This window comes from Erpetoichthys calabaricus, chromosome 10, assembly GCF_900747795.2.
Source record: "Erpetoichthys calabaricus chromosome 10, fErpCal1.3, whole genome shotgun sequence".
Lineage (NCBI taxonomy): Eukaryota > Metazoa > Chordata > Cladistia > Polypteriformes > Polypteridae > Erpetoichthys > Erpetoichthys calabaricus.
The window spans coordinates 164,463,640-164,483,626 of NC_041403.2; the positions used below are offsets into that span (position 1 = coordinate 164,463,640).

General features: G+C 44.9%; 1 protein-coding gene across 1 annotated transcript in view; it reads right to left on the reverse strand.

Annotated features, from left to right (window-relative positions):
• prex1 (phosphatidylinositol-3,4,5-trisphosphate-dependent Rac exchange factor 1) overlaps positions 1–19,987 on the reverse strand; it is a 126,362-nt gene that overhangs the window by 51,974 nt on the left and 54,401 nt on the right. The window contains exons 2-6 of the mRNA XM_028812388.2: positions 12,790–12,855; positions 10,318–10,440; positions 8,648–8,752; positions 8,230–8,331; positions 2,137–2,298 (exon numbers count right to left, since the gene is read on the reverse strand). Coding sequence (XP_028668221.2) covers positions 2,137–2,298; positions 8,230–8,331; positions 8,648–8,752; positions 10,318–10,440; positions 12,790–12,855 — 558 coding nt within the window. The remainder of the gene's footprint in view (positions 1–2,136; positions 2,299–8,229; positions 8,332–8,647; positions 8,753–10,317; positions 10,441–12,789; positions 12,856–19,987) is intronic.

Genomic DNA, 19,987 nt, shown 5'->3' on the forward strand with positions numbered 1-19,987 from the left:
CAGACTCTGGTGACATCAAAAGCAACACAAGGGGAAGTGTAACCCTGCTCCCCCTCTAAGTAGGCAAAACAGTGACCGGCCTGAACAGACTCAGTGGGATATGCAGGAAGAATGAAACATTTTGAGAGGTGGGGTGGGGTGGGCCGGGAATAGGCACACCAGATTACAACAGCTCCCAAGCAATACAAAGGCCTGACCGAACCCTTTAAGAGAGGAGACGTGGAATAGAGTGCCCCAACCCCACAGACACGGGGGCATTGATGAGACTCAGAAAAGCTGTCTGACCGCGGTGATACCAACATGAAAGATGATAAATGTCAAGCAGACCTTTGGCTTCGCAGGCGAGACTACAGTGGCCTTATTTTCAATAGCTGACTAAAGGCCGAGAGGCTAATAACCAGACTCTTGGCAGCCACTGGATCTTTTTAAGAAGAAAAATGACAGAAAAGCAGAAGCCAAAAAAATAAACAGAGTATCTAAGTAAAGCATAATTTGATTATAGCTATGATGACATCATTAGTAATTTTTTTTAGATGATTTTGAGAATGGACGCTGATGTGGATTGCAACAAGGAAGGAGAGAGAGAGAGGTTAGGACAGGCGCTGATACAGCACATTGCCGCACCCACCACATGACAAACCAACTCAGGATCCCACATTAGGACCCAAGTGCAGCCTCAGCACTACACAGGTTCAGATGGAGTGGAACAGTGCAACGTTTTTTATGGTGGCTGGAGAGGGCTGGATGCAGATTAATGTCATACCCAGGATCGAGCAACTGCAGGTTAAGCGCCTTGCTCAAGGGTCCAATGAGGTAGAGTCACTTTTGGAGTTTATGGGATTCGAACCGGCAAACCTTCTGATTGCCAGCGCAGATCCCTAGCCTCCTAGCCACCACTCCGCCCCGAAGACAACAAAGAAGACATGGGTTAAATAATGATAGCCCAGTCAGTTCTTCATCATCTGTCTGATTCTGTGCCATAACTGTGCCTCATCGACTCGGGGGGGAAAAAGGCTCAAGGCTTTGAATCTCAATGCCCCCACAATCTCACTCGACTATGGACTACCTGAGCAACAGACAGCAGTTTGTGAGGCCAAGGGCCTGCATGTCAGAAATGGTGGTGTGTCATGCTGGAGGCACCTCAGGTGGCTTGTACTGTCTCTCTTCCTGTTGACCCCTCTACACAACTGACTTCCAGCACAATACCAGCGCTTGCCATCTACAGAACCTTTCAGATGACTCGTTCATCGTAGGCTGCATTGATAATGGAGTGCAGGAAGGTTGTGGAAGACCTTGGTGGTGCACAGAGGACGACCTGCAACTGAACATCAGTAAGACAATACAGCGAGGTGGTGGACTTTAGGCGTGCCAAGGAACCTCTGAGACCACCAGTCATCCTCCAGGGGGAGGATGGGGAAATGGTGCAGAGCTATAAGTACCAGTGAACTAGACTGGTCCGACAACAGAAGAACTGGACTTGCTGATGTGTGCAAACAAGCTGCTGGAAATGTTCTACCAGTCTCTAGTAGCTGGTGTGGTGGTGTACACTGTGGTCTCCTGGGGAAGCAACCTGAGCTCAAAAGAAGCAAAATGCCTGAACGAACTTATCAGGAAGAGCTGCGTGACCCCTGGACACACTGGAAACTTTTTTTTTTTCCTACAACAAAGGATGGTGGCAAAATTGGACACCATCATGAAAAAAATTCCCCCCATCCCCTTCAGGAGACGCTCTTTCGAAGCACTTTTTGCCAAAGGCTCATCCCATCACAGTGTGCTAAGGAACGCCTCTGGGGGTGTTTTCAGCCCACTGCTATCAGGCTTCCTCCCAGAGAAACTCAAGTTCTTTTTGAAATACCATTTTTGAAATATCTGCACAATATACATTTATTTAAGCATTTATTAATGCGATTGATTGATTGAGTGGCTGTATTATTTGTCCTATGTGTCTGCATCCTTGTTTTTTTATGTTTCTGCTGCTCTCTGCTTCTGAATTTCCCCATGTGATTAATAACATTTATGTAATCTAATCGAATAGCAATGCTAAGCTGTCCTCCAAAGAGCTCATTTTTCATGGCCTTACGTCCTATGGCTGTGGTGAATTCTAATAAGCTCAATGAAGACCTCCTAACGTCTTACCTCCCAACCCTCTATGTGCGACTGCAGTTGTTCCAGAGCCTCGAGCTTCTCCATGCGCCTCTTGGTCTCGTTGATATTGGAGCAGACCATTTTCATGGCCTGCAGTGCTTCTTCTACTGCCGAGTGGTCAGGGTGATTCCTGGGGGTTCTTTTTAGAAGCTCCTGAATTAATAATAATAAAAAAAAAGACAGAAACAGAGACACAGACGTTACCAGTGACGCAACTGAGCAAGCAGCCAAATGATCCAGATAGGCCTGGCAAACTGCATACGGCCTGGACCCTAGACCAGTTCAACCACTGAGTTATTCCAGATTAGACGTGCATGGAGAACAGACAAGAATTTGAGGTAATGGAAGTGGGCAGGCCCTAGTGGCACCCTCAATTGTTCCCTCCATTTGCTTCAGTTGACATGATGAGGAGATGACACATTGTCACCACACGTCACTCCCAGTCTGGTAACCCTTTTAATGGGGTCTGCTGCACATCACAGCTTGAAACCACAGATGGAGTTAGGAGAACAAATAGGGTGCCAGTCAATGAGACACGGGCCCACAAAAAACAAGTGGCCATTCCAGGCTGGCTAAATGCTACAATGGATGTCTCCAGCTTCACAGATGTATTCTGCTAGGCCATAACAGTCATGGAGATCCTCAGTGGCTAAGGTTTTTATTTCGTTCCAGCTTCCAAATTCTGACCACACGTCTACACAAATAACTAAATTAACACTACTGTCTAACTGGAAATGCAAACATGCCATGCCAGAATGTAGCCGCTGCGCTTTAACGTGTCTTACACACCAAGACCACGATGCTTATCTAAATTAGATTTCCTGTTGTTATGCAACAGTTAAAATGACAGCAAGATATCTGCAGACAGAAGCACTTCTCAAACATGTGGGGTCAAGTACCTTCAGTGGTCTACATGTGTGTGTGCAGCAATCTCTTCTGTTGCTAAGCTCACTACAAAGTACAAATTAATCATTAAGTTGTTACCTCGTGCTGCATCGGCTCTCAATTGATAACAGCAATTTTAGCTTCTTTTTAATTTTCTCTCAATGTTGCCTTCTGTTCAGTTTCTTCTGCTCTCTCCTTGTGTTTTCGTAGTTGTTTTATATATTTGTGGAATACACGAGCAGATTTTTGTTTGTTGTTGTTGGACACTGCAGCTCTGAGTGTTAAAAGTGTGCAGACTGGAGGAAATCCGAGGAGGAAAGCCTGCGGGCGAAGTCTTTTCAGAGGAGGATTTCGCTGTTAACTAGAAACTCTTCAGCAAGATGTCCCCAAATGTGCCCTTCTCATTCAAGAGTCACATCTGGTGCTGTGAGACAAACAGCTCAGATGTGTCACTCGAATCGGATGGCCAACAGTTGTAGCACACAGGTCAAGACAGTCTGAGGCCTTAAGAAATGTTGGATCGTTCCATTTTGTTTATTACAGGACATCTAAGCATTTGCCTGAGGCGTTGCTCGCAGAGAAGTCATCCTCGTGGCATTCTTTGGGTCACTGTGCCTACCTGTGCCAAAAGTGGATTTTTAGAATTCGAATGTTAAGACATCCTTCATTTGCAAGTTTGCTTACGGACTCGATACACAACTGGGCAACTGGAAAGACTTTCATTTACAGCTTCATTCAGGGCCACTCTGGTGATAAGAGCTGATATCCTAAGTGTTCTTCTCCACACTAATGTCAGATCACAGTACTGACATTTTGACTTCAGTATCAAATACCAGCTTTCGGATTACAGTACTGCTGGCAAAAACAGTTCCGAAGCTAATAACGGATAACTCCAAATCCCTCTGTCTTAGTCCAGCCTCCCTGGTAGGCCGTGCCATCGTGCCAGTCTATACACCACTTCCCTTTTTATAACTGTGGAGTCCTGATTACATCAAAGCAATCGGGTTAGGTAATAGGGTCACCTTTTGTGTCGAAACAAAGGGGCTTCTTGAGGTCACCTTCAAAGTCCTAATCACGTTTAGACAAAGGGTTTGGTGGGACGGGAAAGGGGTCACCCTTAAAGTCATGATCACGTTGAAGTAATGGACGGGGTGGGAGGATCGGTATGGGGATTTGTGTTTTGTTAGGTTGGGTCACTCATCAAGTCTCAATCACACTGAAGCAATAGGGGTGGTTCGGGTATCCCCCGAGATGTGTGGAAATAGGCATTGTGGTGGTATCCTCCATGAGGTTCTGATCACGTCAAAGAAATGGAGGGGGGGGGGGTAGTCTCCCATGAGGTCGTGATCATGTCGAAACAAGGTGTGGGGGGGGGGGGAAGAGTGATTGAGGTCACTTTGGAGCACTGGGTTTGGTGGGATGAAGATGGGAGGTTTACCCATGAAGTTCTGATTGCGGTGTAGCAATGGATGATGTTATTGGGTTGGGTCATGCGTGAAGTCCTGACCACGTCAAACCAGGTGGGGATTGTGGGTAGTCCTTATAAAGTCCCGATTGTGTCAAAGTAGCGGGGATTGTGGTTCGTTGTATCCCCTGTGAAGCCCCATTGCGATGAGGAAATAAGCAGGAATGTGGTTTGCCCCTTGAGGTCCCATTGCACCAAACCCATAATTGACGGGGGTTTGTTTATCCCCCTCATGAGGTCCTGATTGCATCACAGCAATAACATAGTGTAGTTCCCAATGAGGCCCTGAATACGTCAAAGCAAAAAGTGGGGCAAGTCCCCCATAAAGTCCCGATTGTGTCAAAAGACTAAGGTGGTCCCATGTGAAGTCCAGGTCATACTGAAACAATAGGTCCACTATGAATTCCCCATCATGCAGAAGTTATAACTGGGGTGGGCCTTTGGGGGTTCTCACATGAAGTTCTGATCACAACAAAGCTTGTACTTCTGTTTTGTGAAGTGGGTGATTTTCCACAAATGCAATAGCAAAGTGTTTTATTTGGTAGGGGGGTGGAATTGTTTAGTTTGGCAAGAAAGTTGACCACCAAGTATCCAGCCGCACAAAGCTAAAAACAAATGAAAAAATACACTGAGCCAATAATCCAAGCAGAGAAACTGCAAGAGACCCTACAATTAAAAGCAGACACCCATTTCAACAGACAGCCCGGGACTCACTCAACAAATAATGGTCAACTCTCAAATAAAGTGCATCCTACCAATCTGGCATTCAATGGAAAGCCTTCTCATGTTTTGACTTCCATTAAGCAAGTTAACAGGAAAAAAGAAAAAAAATAAATAACAAAAAGAGCAAAAAGCTAAGTAAGTGCCGGGCTACACACTGAGGCTCATGCTTGGGGCAAAAAGAAAGGGGATGCTTCCTGTTTTGCACTTTCTTCCTGCTGCTCACTGTGTCTTTGAAATTACAACAATGCAGCGGACGACACCTTTATTTTTTTTTTTTTTTTTTTTTTTGCAAGAGACGCCAGCACCAAGGTGGTTCTCACTGGCAGGAAGAGGACTTGGGGGGTGCCTAGGGGATCGCTCTGTGCCTTATCAGCTTTTGCCTCACTTCCCTAGAGTGGTTGGGCACCCACCTTTGTAAGCAGAAGCCTTTGGCAAATCGTTTAAAGGCAAAACACTGCTTTAAACAGAGAAGGGACCAGAGTTCACTGAATGGTGGAACAGGCAAAAGCGCACAAAGATGAGGTAGGACTGATCAAGATGGTCAGGTGGTGCATCAGCCCAGGACCACCCAACAGGTGCAGAGAGATGAAGCAGGACTGATGCCTGAACTGATCGAAAGGCCAGATAGTCCATCAGTCCAGGACCACCCAACTTTCACTGGGCAGCCAGAAAAGTGCACAAATCAATGTAACTGAGAGCAAAGTAAAAGGAGCGATAAGGTCATGGCAGGGATAAGCTCATCAACGGTAACATAATGCACAATTAAGAATGAGTCTTGTGAGCTCAGAATACATGGTCAACCAACATCCCAGAAAATGGAAGAAAAACCGTCCAGATGAAGTGAGGACCTGCTCTGGGGTAAGAAGCAGGGTTGAGGACTCCAAAAGAATTGTGGAAAGCTGATGATAGACTTTATGTTGGCTCTTTTTACCTGAAATGTTAGTAGGTTCCCTTTGACCCCTTCAGCCAGCTGGCCTACCATCTGAAACCATGTGTATCAGAGCCCAGTATGGGCTGGCAAGAGAATCCTTAGCGGGGCAGGCTGATCCTTAATGCACATTGTCTGCTGGTAGACTGGACTAGCACTCGTGTACACATAGCAAGTAAAAATGTGAGGTCCAAATACAGAATGGAAGGTCTGAAAATCAAAAGCCCACCTTATGAGAAAGATTTAGGAGTCGTAGTGGATTCATCACTATCAACTGCCAGAAGCCATTAAGAAGGCTAACAGAATGTCAGGTTATATAGCACCTTGATGTGTGGAGTACAAGTCACAGGAGGTTCTGCTCAAGCTTTATAACACACTGGTGAGGCCTCATCTGGAGTACTGGGTGGAAGTTTGGTCTCCAGGCTACAAAAAGGACAAAGCAGCACTTGAGAAAGGTCCAGAGAAGAGCGACGAGGCTGAGTCCAGGACTACAGGGGGTGAGTTATGAGGAAAGATTAAAAGGGCTGAGACTGAGATTAGGAGGAGACATGATAGAAGTTTTTAAAATTATAAAGGGAGTACAGTGGATCATGACAGTGACTTTAACATGAGTTCCATCACCAACAATTTCTCACAAACATTAGGAGGTTTTTCTTCCCACAGAGTACCACAGACACATGGAATAAGTGACCAAGAGGTATGGTGGACTACAGGACTTTAGGACATTCAAACTCGACTTGATGTTATTTTGGAGGAATTATGTGGACGAGCTTTGTTGTGTTCTCGTCCAGATTGTTATGTTCAAACAAACAAACCAACAAAAAAAAAAAATGGCTGACCCTCCTAGCATGCTTCTCTCCTCAATTTCCATATTGCTTTTTCAAGAAGAATCCATAAACAGGTCAGGCAAAAGCATGGGTGTATAGGAAAGTGTGGCCTGTGATAGACTGGAATCTCACCTATTTGTTCTTGCCTTACACCTAATGCTGCCAAATAACGTTAAAAAAAAAAAAAAAAAAAAAAAAAATGCAGGACCAGATAATTCGATGGTGATTGGAGGGACACTATGCTCACTCCTGCAGGTAAATGGTGGGCAGTTTTCACTTCTTTGCTGCATTTCCCTTGAGGGTGATGACTAATTTATCCTTAATTGGCCAATAATGTGAATGAGAAACAGACGACCTGATGTGGTGAAAACCTACATGCTGCTCTTGAACTGTCTTTTTCACAGAACCATTTCTTCCCTTCTGCGTGTGACTTGCTTTTTGCTCATTTCAAACACAGGCTTTTAAAAAATGATAATAATCTATCATTTTATATAGCGCTTTCTCACTACTCAAAGAGCTTGTACATAGTGAGTGGGGAGTCTTTTCAACCACCACTAATGTGTAGCATCCACCTGAATGATGCAATGTTAGCCACTTTTGAGCCAGTACAGCTATTTAGGTGGTGAATTGGTGATTATACATATATATATATATATATATATATGAGAGAGAGATACAGAGAGAGAGAGAGAGAGAGAGAATTACAGACAGGGTATGCTTATGGGGCCAGAATGACTACGCTGTGGTGGGCAATTTAGCAAGGACATTGGGATACACCCCCACTCTTTATAAAGGATGCCCAGGTATCTTTCATGACCACAGAGATGCAGGACCTCAGTTTTACATCTTACTTGAAGGACGGTGCCATTTTAACAGCGTAGTGTCCCCATCACTGCACTGGGGCATTGAGATACACTTTCAGACCACATGGGTTAGCGCCCCCTGCTGGCCTTACCAACACCTTTGCCAGCAGCAACCCAAGCTTTTCCAGGTTGGTCTCCTATCCAAGTGCTGGCTGGGCCTGAAGATGCTTAGCTTCAGGTGGATGACCTGTTGTGAAGTGCTGGTGGTATGCCTGCTGGTAGGTAACCCTTATGTGTTCAATTGGATCACTGAAAATGTGGCAGCACAAGGATCCTGGGCAAAACAGGAGGGTGACTAAAGGGGAAGATCTAACCTTCCCAGAGTTCACAGCCTGCCAACAGTTGCATGGCACATGATCTAACTGGCTTGGGTAAATGAAATGCCGTGCTTACCTTAAGTAGAAGAGGGTATTTGCAGATTCTCTGGATTGGGGATAGCAGATAGCCCTCCAAAGGAACGTCAGTGGTCTTCTTCCCCCCGAGCAGCATGCAGTGCTGTAGGAACAGCAAGACATAGAAAATTATTGTACGTCAAATCACTGCTCATCAGTCATATTAATGCTTTTTCTGCTGCGAGGTTCAGGCAAGCTGGTAGACATTGCCTCGAGGTAGGAGCACAACACCATGAAATTCAACTACACGATTCCTCACAGGCCACCGTCAGCAGAAATTGAGTCACTCACCCTGCTCGACAGACATGGATCACTTCGCGGTTAAGCAAAAAATGTCTCCCCGTCCTCCACTACTCGCAACACAATTAACACGGTCATTCTCACAGGAATACCTGGTGGAGGTGGCAGGAGCAACTCACCAGTAGAAAAGTTCTGACATTTGGGATCTTATTCAACTCCATCAGCAGCCTCAGTGCTTTCTCATGATTGCTGCAATATTCCTCATAAACACAAAATCGTTCTTTCTGGAATTAAGAAGAAAACATAAATTGAGTAAGATGTCAGATTAAAAAGCAGTATAGCGATTGACAGCCTAGCTGGCACACTAAGTGGCCAGAAGGACACTGTTCAACCAAAAAGAAAGAGCAAGGGGTGGATAGCACCCTTTAACTGGCAAAGCTGACTGTTTAATCATAACAAGATGAAGTGCGCACAACCAGTTGTCAGGAGGCACACAGGCCGTCATCTCCAGACAGCACAGCTTCAGGAGACTTCAGCTGCCCCATCAGTGCGCACAAAAGTGTTGTTTTTTTTTTTTCTCCCATTGGCTGTCACTCAGGGCTCTACCACCCAGTCACTGTCACCATCTCCTTATTATGAAAAGTGAGTCGTGTATACACCCCAACGTGAAAAAGCCCTTTATTAAAATGGTAATCTGACCGCATGCATTAAGAAGTTCATAGATTCTACAACACATGAGCGTATGAAGTGGATACCGAAGACACATTTACCGTCCTGAAGAAACAACAGAGTCAAGCTGAAGACCTCCACAGCTCTACTCCATTGACAAGCCAATTCAATTCCACATGTCCAATAATGTTTTAGCTGCCTTTTGTATTAAGCATCAGTTATGGTACACGAAATGCCCCGTCATTTGTGTCTTCCCCCAACACGTCCATTTCAAGGTATAACCCCGTGAGTCACTCTCATAAATCGCCTTTACACTATGGTTACGTTTACTGTTGTGAGAGGGCTTCCTTACTCGGACGTATTAACAGCAATCGAGTCTCATACATTACGGGAGTAGCTTGCCAGTGTTGTGTAGTACTGCTGTCAGACCCTTCTCAGAGTTCTAAGTTGAAGAACACTGGAGGTCTACAGCGAGACCTTTCCAGAAATTTCTAAGAGTCTAGCTGCGGACCTCCAGCAGTCCACTCCATTGAAGATCCAATAAGATTACGCACATCTGTCAATGTTTAGCAGTCAGTGATGTTATGCGATACACCCAGGCAGTCACGTCATTTTCCACATGCCCATCTCAAGGCGTACCTTACTCTTCATTCTCATATACATTAAGACTATCATAAAGATTACGGTTGTGCTGAGGGCCATTTTGCTCAGGAGTCATGTAATAGGACTCTATCTCTCTGGTTGTATAGTTTTGTGTGCCATTGCCAGAACCTTCTCAAGGTTTCCGCTGTGTACTGTAAATCCTGTGACATAAACATGCAGTTTTTGATTGGCTGTTCAGTGGAGGTCTGGAATAGCACGGCTCTAGAGGTCTGCAGCTAGATCACTCTTACATTTGACCTTCTTTGTGCTTTGGTCCACCAATGCTCTAGAAGGACAGCTTTAGAGAGAAAGTAACACCAAAGACAACAGAATCACAGGCTTTAAAAGGCACCAATAGTGATAACACCACAAACATTTAGGATTAGAAGGGATAATGCATCTGTGCAGAAGTGAAAAGTAATAGACGTGGGGCTCGTCCTGGTCTTTGGAAGGTCACTCAAACGCTTTAACGTGGAAACTACAAGAGACCTGCGGATACTAGACAAGATGAAGATAAGACACAGACTGGCCTACTTACAAACTTTAGGAACACATAGCCCAAGGAATGGTTGGCGTTTGGCTCGGGCTGCAGACTACAGTTAAGCACCGACAGCACCTCCTTGTGAACTTCCAGGATGTCCTCAATGTTAGAAAAGAGAATCTGGAAAAGAAAAAGAATGATACTCAGGATATGAACTGTGTCACTGTGTCCTCCTGTGGTGGCACTTGGTGCCAACTGCTCTACGTCCAGATGGTGTGGACCCATTAGAAGCTCAATTTTCTCCAGGGGTGCTGCTGGATGGAGATTTTGTTTTCCTCCACTATGTTGTCAACTGGCTGTAGTTCAACAATGGAGAGATATTGTTAGGTTCCGTTTATGCTAATCTCTTACGAATTACAGGGTGGCCCATATTTATGTATATGACGTTTCACAGACTGTAGTGTCAAAAGTATCGAAAACGGCATCACTATGTAGCCTGAGAGTGAGAGTAACGATGACTGGAAATTCCTGATCTGTGGTGCCAGCAAGATGGGGCACCGCCACACTATGCTGTACCAGTGCGATGCGGACCTGTGGAATGGCCGGTTCAGTCTCCCAACCAGACCTTTTCCTGTGGGGTTACCTAAAAGACAAGGTGTGTCGACATCACATCAACAATGTGGCTGAGCTAAGTGCGCCTATCACAGAAGAATTTCAGAGGATACCAGTACAGACCTGCCAATCCGCCTGTGACAACGTTGCTCTTCATCTTCAGGTGTGTATCGATCTGGATGGCGCATTGGTGGACCACACCATGAAGAACAGGGGATGAAGAAACATTTCTGGTTCTTAATGTTCATGTTCCATTAGGTTACTCGATAATAACATTGGTAGTTTCCCTGACAATAACACCTTTTCAATCATATACATAAATATGGGCCACCCTGTATTTTATTTCTTGTCTGCTTAAACAAACCTGTGCCTTTTTTGGGTGGTCATTATGTAATGTCACACACGTACACCTTAGGGACACCGTAAAGGCTCTGATGGAGGTCATTTTCACAGAATGCCTCTTTCCTCCCTCCCTCCACAGACCGGACGATTGACAGCCCTACCACCTCTGATGTCACTTCCAATGTCCGTCCCTCTGGACCCGCCTCTTCCTGCCAGGCCTGTACTTAACCGGAAGTGTCACCATCTCGGAGCAGTCACTTTGAGACTTGCGTCTATTAAGATGTCTTTTTGCCCTTTCCAATACGTTTATAACTCGTCTTTATGTTCAGTTATACGGGGTTTGTCTGCGGGTGTCCAAAACCTTTATGCTTGTCTGTGTTTTTCATTACGGGAAGTAGTGATTTGTAAAGTTTGTATTTGTGTCTTTGTCATGGCACTCTGCACCTGCACTCAGTAAAAGACCACCATACAAAAATAAACTGAACGGAATAGAAAAAGCAGTTTTGTGGCTTTGCCAGATGACCCCAACTCCTAAGTCACATGCTGACATCTTGTATCCAGGACTCAATACCTTAACCATAACACTCTCCACACACCCCACACCATGCATCTAACACACTAGCCGTGTCCCGGGACCACCGAAATGTCAATGGAGTTAAAGGCAACTCAGTTTACTTTTCTCGGTTTCCATTTCCAATTCTTCTTTGGTGGTTTTCTGCACCTCCACCACCACCTGATCAAAGTCCTGTGCAGTCACCTGGGATGTTTGAATGAAAGGGAATACCCCACCCTGCCACGAGACCCCTGTGTCCAATCCTCTAAGACAAAGTGTTAGAAAACAAAACAGCAAAAAACAATAAAGGACGACTTCAGAGCTTTTATAATTGGCAGAACGCCTAGTTCTTGGCAGACTTTTGACTTGGAACCCCTACAGATTTTGTGCCTCCAGCTTAATTGGAGTTTTAAAATTTTTTTCTGTCCACCCCAGCAATCTGACCTTATCATCAGGCTCTCATTTAGTCAGTCAGTCATTTTCTAACCTGCTTAGTCCTGAACAGGGCCGTGATGGCGGTTGCTGGAGCCTATCCGAGCTAGCATGGGGTGCAAGGCAGAAAGAAACCCAGTAGAGGGCGCCAGTCCATCTCAGGTCGAAAGGACACACAAAGGCCAATTTAACGACGTCAGTTCAGCTAATCTGCAGGTTTTAGGACTGTGGGAGGAACCTCATGCAGACAACATGCAAACTCCACACAGGGAGGGACCCGGGATGTGAACCCTGATCTCCTTACTACGAGGCAGGATGTCGAAAAAATGAAAAAATAAATATAATTAGATAATTAAGAGAAAGAGTCCTTAAATATAGATCTTATGTTACTCTTCATTATTGATTTTTTGTATACTATTTATGCATTGTTGTATCTTATTTAATGTTGTTTTCTTTGCACGTCACTACTTAAGACATCTTGTAAAGCACTTTGAGCTCCATCGTATGTATGAAAATGTGCTGTAGAAGTAAACGGTGACGTTGTTGTAGACCACTGCAAAGCTCCAAATCATGGCCCGTAGCACCCTTACCTTAACATTGTCCTCCGACAGGCACTGCTGGTCAGCGGGGGTCTGGCGAATCCGGCAGAGGAAAGCCTGTAAAAAAGAAAGACAGAGTGTAAGTGACAGTATTTCCCATCAGTGACCTCTCTTCCCGCTTGCCAGGTGCACCACAAAGACTCCACACTCAACCCGATGTCTCATTTCCATGGCATGTCTCTGCCCCATTATACCAACTGGAAGGGGCAGCCCACTGACATTCCATAAAATGAGGCAAAGCCTCACCGAGGCAGCTCCCTACACGCATTGCTTTTCATTTGCTTTATTACTGCATGGCTGACAACATAGTGTGACATTTAGAAACACCGGGCAGAGGGCAGAATTAAAGCAAAGGACAGTCGTTGGATGTGTGAGGGTGATGTAAGAACACATGCATCTGAATCTGCACATAAACTGAGAGAGACGTGGGACAGACCTCCCCACTCCCAGGTCCCAGAGAGCGCTTGGGTTCTCAAGCTGGCTCAGCTGACAGCATCAGCAGCGGATTTCACAGAGCTGAGTGTGTGTTGCCCCTCGCAGCAAACAGGAAGGCAATCGCTGCACAATAAAAGGATGTTTTAGTTTGGTCAAAAGCCGTCTTAAAGCGAACATCAGCAAGAGAAATGGAGCCTTTCAAAGAGAACAGCTTCCGGCCTGTGCCTTCATCAGCTTCCTTTCAACCTCCCGCAACACAACCCCCCCCCCATCATCAGCACTGGCCACTCTAAGCCCCTAAAGAATCCTGTAAGTGATGCATCTCATTTAGCCAAGGGCATCCAGATGAGCACCCAAAAACAAAAGTCAATGATAAAATACTGTCGGGAGGGATGATCACAGGGAGAAGCCTCAAACTAAGCAATACGCCATTATTCAAGGGCAGCATACTCACCTCCCACCTTTAAGCACTAAAGCTATTTGTGTCACACACTCTGCTACCCTTTATCACTCACCTGCCACCAGCACGATTTTTATTTAATACCGGCTTAACTCTGAAATCCAAGCTGCCAGGATCGGCGCACACAAAACCCGCTCACTGCACCCTCTAGACCAGGGGTGGGCAATGTCGGTCCTGGAGAGCCGCAGTGGCTGCAGGTTTTTGTTTCTTAACGAGAGGTCAATTACTGTTGATGAAGCCCTTATTGCTTAAGTGACATTTTGATGCTTCATTTTAGTGGTCTCGCTTGTTAAGGTTTCTCACCCTTAATTGCTTATTTCAATCTTAAACAGATGCATTCACTGTTTTAATGGTAGGTAGGTAGGTAGGTAGGTAGGTAGATACTTTATTAATCCCCAAGGGGAAATTCACAATTAGCAGTAAGATGTAAATGACAAAGCTGCCAGCAGTTCCCCATCCAGCTTGTTTCCATTTACAGTCAACCCTCGATATACGACCGGCCTGACATGCAAACAACTTGATTTACGACCAACATCTTGCGTTACGACCCGAATGCGCTCACGTGTATCCGCTTGCGCGATTGTAAACAAACAGCCGGGAGCGTTTGTAAGCGTCAGTCGGAGCCCAGATACATGTGTTTGTGGACGTAATTTCGGTCAGTGCAGTGATTTATATAATTTTTTTCGATAATTTCTAAGGAAGGAAGAGAAGGTAACGAAGGTAAAGAAAGCGATCGCAATCGAAATGAAGAAGGAAATTGTGTGGAAATATGAGAGTGGTGTTTGTGTGACCGATCTCGCTAATATGTACAGCATGTCGAAATCCACCATCTCGACAATTTTACAAAGAAAAGATTTGTATAAGGAGGCTCCTTCCAAACAATAACCACCTTCCATTTCATTCTCCTCCTCCCTTCCTGCAGCCCAAAGATGTCAAATTAAATGGTGAGTACAGTATGAAATTGTTGTTTCTGGTAGGCTAGGCACTTTTTATAACTTTTTGGTTAGTACATTAGAAAAATGACTGGTGTTTTGTTAAATTATGCACATTACACAACCCTTTTTTATTATGAAGGTTCAGAACACATTAAGGGCATTTCCATTATTTCTTATGGGAAAAATAGTCTTGACTTACAACCAGCCCTCTCGAACGAATTGAGTTCGTAAGTCAAGGGTCTACTGTATTTTATTTTATTTCCATGTATGTGTTCATCAAGCAGTGTCCGATTTTTTTTAAAACACTTAATAGAAAAATGTGACAGACTGAAAATTATCTGTTTTAGGCTTCAAACCATTTGGATGATATAGTTGGACAGTAAAAAAAAAATCTACGATATAAGAACCTTACATTGCAGACTAACAAGCCATAAAATTGTAAGGTGCAAGATTGGCAAGGATTTGGTTTCTAATTAAGCAGTTGGGTTGGAATGAAAACCCATAGCCACTGAGGCCCTCCAGGACCGACATTGCCCACCCCTGGTCTAGGCCAGCGCTTCCCAAACTCAGTCCTGGGGAACCCCCCACCCTGTGGCTGCAGGTTTTTGTTCCAACCAACTTCCATTTTTAATTGGACTCCTAGTCCACTAGCCCAATTAAGCGAGCTGTTACGGTGTTTCCCAGTTTCTGTGTTTTGGAGTCAATGGAGAAATGAGAAAACTAACTGTGGTACATTTTTATTAAAATGTACTAAGCACTTATAAGGGGATAGTTTTCTTTTTTTAAATTTTTTAACAATTTTCAGCCTGGTTTTCATTCTGCGTCTCCCGGTATTTTGATTGTTTAATTTATTATCTACTAATTAGTGGGTCTGACACTAAAGTTATTGCAGCCTTTCATCATTCAGTGTTGTTTTCTTGGCTGTTAGTTCTGTTTCTTTTAATTATCATTATTAGGATACAATGAAGGGTACAAACTGCAGAAAAAAAAATAACAACAACTGGACAACAACAAAAGAGAGGTAAGCGTTTAAAGCAAAAGTAGAAATAATTCTAAATGTCTTATAAAATGTAAAAACATACTGCTGTGCTTTTCTAAAGGCCAGAATAAAAGAAGGGGAAAAAGACCATTGAAATAAATGAGACTAATTATCATCACTAATTGTGAATTTAGCTGGAATAAAAAGCTGCAGCCACAGGGGGTCCTCAAGACCGAGTTTGGGAACCACAGAGTCTGGCCTTAGTGTAATGTGACAAGAGGCCAAGAGGTCCTTCTCCTGTGTTGTCTGCCCAGGCCACCTTATTAGATAGATAGAGAGATAGATACTTTATTAATCCCAATGTGAAATTCACAATTTATTACCCCCCTATTGTGACTCCTGGGTCCTACCCATGGGAGTTGAGGGAATACAACTGGGGTCGGAGCCTATCATTTTATCATCAATTATTTATTTGATTTCCAAAATTTCACATTCTCAAATAATAAACAATGGATACACAGCCAGTTGGCCATAATGAACGGAGACTGGGCAAATGGAACTACCAGGAGCAGTTCATTCCCCCACACAACAGGTGGCAGTGTTTCTCAAGGCAGGGTGGCATGGAAGTTGCAGTCTGGAAATACAGCCCTGGTGGAGTCTTTGGTGCTGCTTGGGGTGTGTGGCACTGCTCTGGTTTCTATTCAGCCTGGGCATGACACCAGAAGCAGTTCCCAGATGGAGCTCACCACTTCGCTTAAGTCACGTCAGAGTCGGGAGATGTGTGGATGAAGAGGAAAGAGATCTGTTTTAGCGATTGTGTTATTGTGAAAGAGAATTTAAAGAATGGTGAGAGTAAAAAAAAAAAAAGAAAGAAGATCTTGTATTTGAACCCAGGACTGTGTTGTGCAGTTGTGTTCGAGGGAGGGGTTTGGGGTGCTACTACGCCCCTTGGTGGTCACACGTCATAGACAAAAACAAAAAGCACAAAGACAAACACATGCAGAACTTCCGAATGCATCACATGCTAAGATGCCACCGCTGTGCCTTCGCTTGCATTGGTGCCCACTTAATTATAAAGCCTCAGCCCAGTCTTAAGTGTCCACACAATAAAAGGCAAAGACAGGAAGATGCCAGTCTTCAAGCAGATGGACCTGGCACACGCCATATGCTAAGCATCAGCATTTGGAGGTGTAGCTAATGACAGGCTGTCACGTTTCATCTTTAGCCTCCTCAGTAACACTTGCCGGAAGCCGTGCAATTAGCTTAAAAAAAAAAAAAAGCAAAAGACGTGTAGAGTGCAGCCTGCCATGTTAAGTTACAGGCATCAACAGAGGCAGTCGCTTGGTGACAGGAAGGGGACACACCAAACAAAGTGTGGCCTGTCAGCATTCATCCTCACGTCCATTAGGCTCAACATGAAGTTCTTATTCAGGATGCTGGGATGTCCAAGTCGCTCAACGAGGGTCAAAACAAAATCAACCCACTGGAGCTCTTGAAGCGTGTTTGCCATTCTGTTGCAGCAATCCAAAAGGCGGCAAATAAATAAAACAAAGGAAATACAGCGCCCTCTGTGATGTTTGTTCCTTGATCTCCCTCCTCTGCCCCACAGTTTAAAAATGACAAATTGAACAATTCAGACATCGTGATCACAGGGCACATTGCAGACCTTCATGAAAGGGGATTTGTGGACATTTCACTGAAAATTAAATCAATCGTGAAGAAACGGAAAGAGCATGGCAGAGCGGTCAAGTCTGCAAGGGAACGGTGTCCCCCCAAAAGCTGAAGACGACGTGCGAGTAAGGCCACCAGGAACCCTCTGAGAACTCCCGATGGCGTTACAAGCTGCCGCACTGGATTGTGGGCTCTCAGCTGTGGACCACAGCCGGATACTCTCGAAAGCAGGAGGCGGGGTCTCGATGTATCGTCAGGTGGGAGAGGCTGCTCTACCAACCAATAACGTTCTGCAGCGTCGTGACTGCATATGCATGAGGTCGATCAGCACAGTGTAGATATGGAGGTTCCAGAGCGGCGATTGTGGCGCGTTCACGTACGCACATTTACAAGTTACATTTCACAGAAAATATAAAACTGATTTTTTTTTTTTAATGCTGTGTGCGTATTTTCAAACTCAAATCCAGGCAAAGTTTTTTTTAAAGAGAAGGACACAGGATCCTTCAGAATCTGCCTGGCCTGTGGGAAGAAGCAGTCAGTCTGGCAGTCATGTCATCAGCAGCCAACCTGACCGTGCCATTAGAGCTGTATGTCGCAGTACAGTCATGAACAAAAGTGGGCTTCGCACACATCCCTGGGGGGCTCCAGTGCTCACTGTTAGGTTTGCTGGAGATGTTATTGTCAATGTGGAATGCCTGTGGTCTTTCTACCTGGAAGTCTAAAAAGCCTAGCAATGTGGATTGCTTAATCAGCCGGCGGCAACCCACCAGCAGAACTCTCTGCAAACCATAACACTGCCCATTCCAGAGGGCCTCGGCCCGCTGCGTGTCTCTTAGATTTGCGCAAATAAATCGGTACCGAAAGCAAACTATGATATTTAGCACGATGAGAAGTCACAAAATCAACAGGAATGTTCAAGCAAATTACAGAAATAAAACCCGATCTAAATCCATTAAGTAGTTCTCTCAATGGATAAATACAACAGTGACCGGCACCAATTTGTGACCCAATGCCAGCCAACCCATGATCCATAAGCAGTCCCCAGCTGGAGTCTGTGAATTTCCCCTTGGGATTAGTAAATTATCTATCTGTCTATCAGCTCTAGTCCTGGAGGGCCACTGTGGTTGCAGGTTTTCATTCTAACCCTTTTTCTTAGTTGATGACCAGTGTTTGCTGCTAATTAGCTCTTTTACCTTTCATTATAATTGACTTGTTTCTTTAAGATTTGTTCCTCTGAATTCCTTCATTTCTTTCCTCAAGCAGAAATGAAATGTGAAGTGAGTGAGTCAACAGAAGACCACCTAAGTCAGGGCCTCAAACTCCAACCACTTGCTTAATTAGGCGCCGATTTGTGTTGTTAATTAAACCCGTTCTTTAATTCTGTGGCTTGTTGCTGCTCTCATTGTGCAATAGCAGACATTTCTGAAATTGTGGATTTTCCCTTTTTCTAAGAGCACTGGGGACCCGAGCAGATCAACTTTCCTGAGACCTTCACTTTTCTTTCTTTTCAGATACTGTATTGTATGATGGACACCGGCTGTTTTGGCTCATTTTGTATCTTATTATTGTTTTGGCATCTAATTAAGGGGTCCGAGTCTACATTCAATTAAAGTTTAGCAGCAAAAACAGGTCACTAATTAAGAAAAGGGTTAGCATGAAAACCTGCAGCCACTGCGGCCCACCAGGACCGGAGTTGGGGACCCCTGCTTTAAGAAACTCTGCTCTACATAATCCAGTTTACCTGCCTGTCCTAGAATGCAGCGCGTGATCTTACGCTCTCAGGTGTGGACCACAGCCGGATGCTCTTGAAGGCTGGTGGGGCGGTCTTCGCAGTGTCAGGTGGGAGAGCCAATAACATTCTGCAGCGTTGTGACTGCATATGCATGAGGCCGATTAGCATATTATAATACAGGGATGTTTCAGAGCAGCGGCCGAGGCGCGTTCACGCACACGCATTTACAAGTGGAAGAACCGACACCCAGCAGTCTCCGACTTTCCTATCTGGTCCTGGAGGATGAACTGAAGTCGTTGAACGAGCAGAGAGACTTGAGGGCCATTAATCTGAAAGAGCAATCTCAGCAATGAGATGAAGATTTGTAGACAGGAAAGGCGATGAGCTGGCCAATGTGAGATAGAGGAAGCATTTCATTCAGAAGATAGTGAGTAGGCTGCTGGCTTTGGACCCACCCAAGCTCACATGACTTCCAGCTTAAAAAAAAACAAAAAAAAAAAAAAAAACAGAACATGTGATGGTCTGAATGGCTGTCAAGATAAATGACCCGGTGGATGTCACTTTGTCTTTTGGTAATCAGAAGGTACGAGTCTAAGACGACAATCCCAAACGTTAAAACGGGCACACATTAAATCCAACCTCATCGGCAGAACACTAACAGACCGTCAATTCAGGAAGCCACTAAATGGGGGACGGCGGAGACGTTTCATTCTGAAACAAGGCACCCAATTGTGTTTCTTATCACAGGTCTTGGGCCAGTTTCCTCTTCGACCGGAGCTCTGCGGCCCCACACACTTGTCAGTCATCAGCAGAGACGACAAATTCCCAGACGCCTGCTGATTCGGGAAGCTGTTATGGCGCCCTCTACTGCTGGAGCCTTTACCCAAACCCCGCCCCACCCCCCCCAAAAGTCACAAAAAAAAAATCGGGCAGGCAGACCCAGTATTTGCAAGGCAGACTTCATAGGTTACCATCAG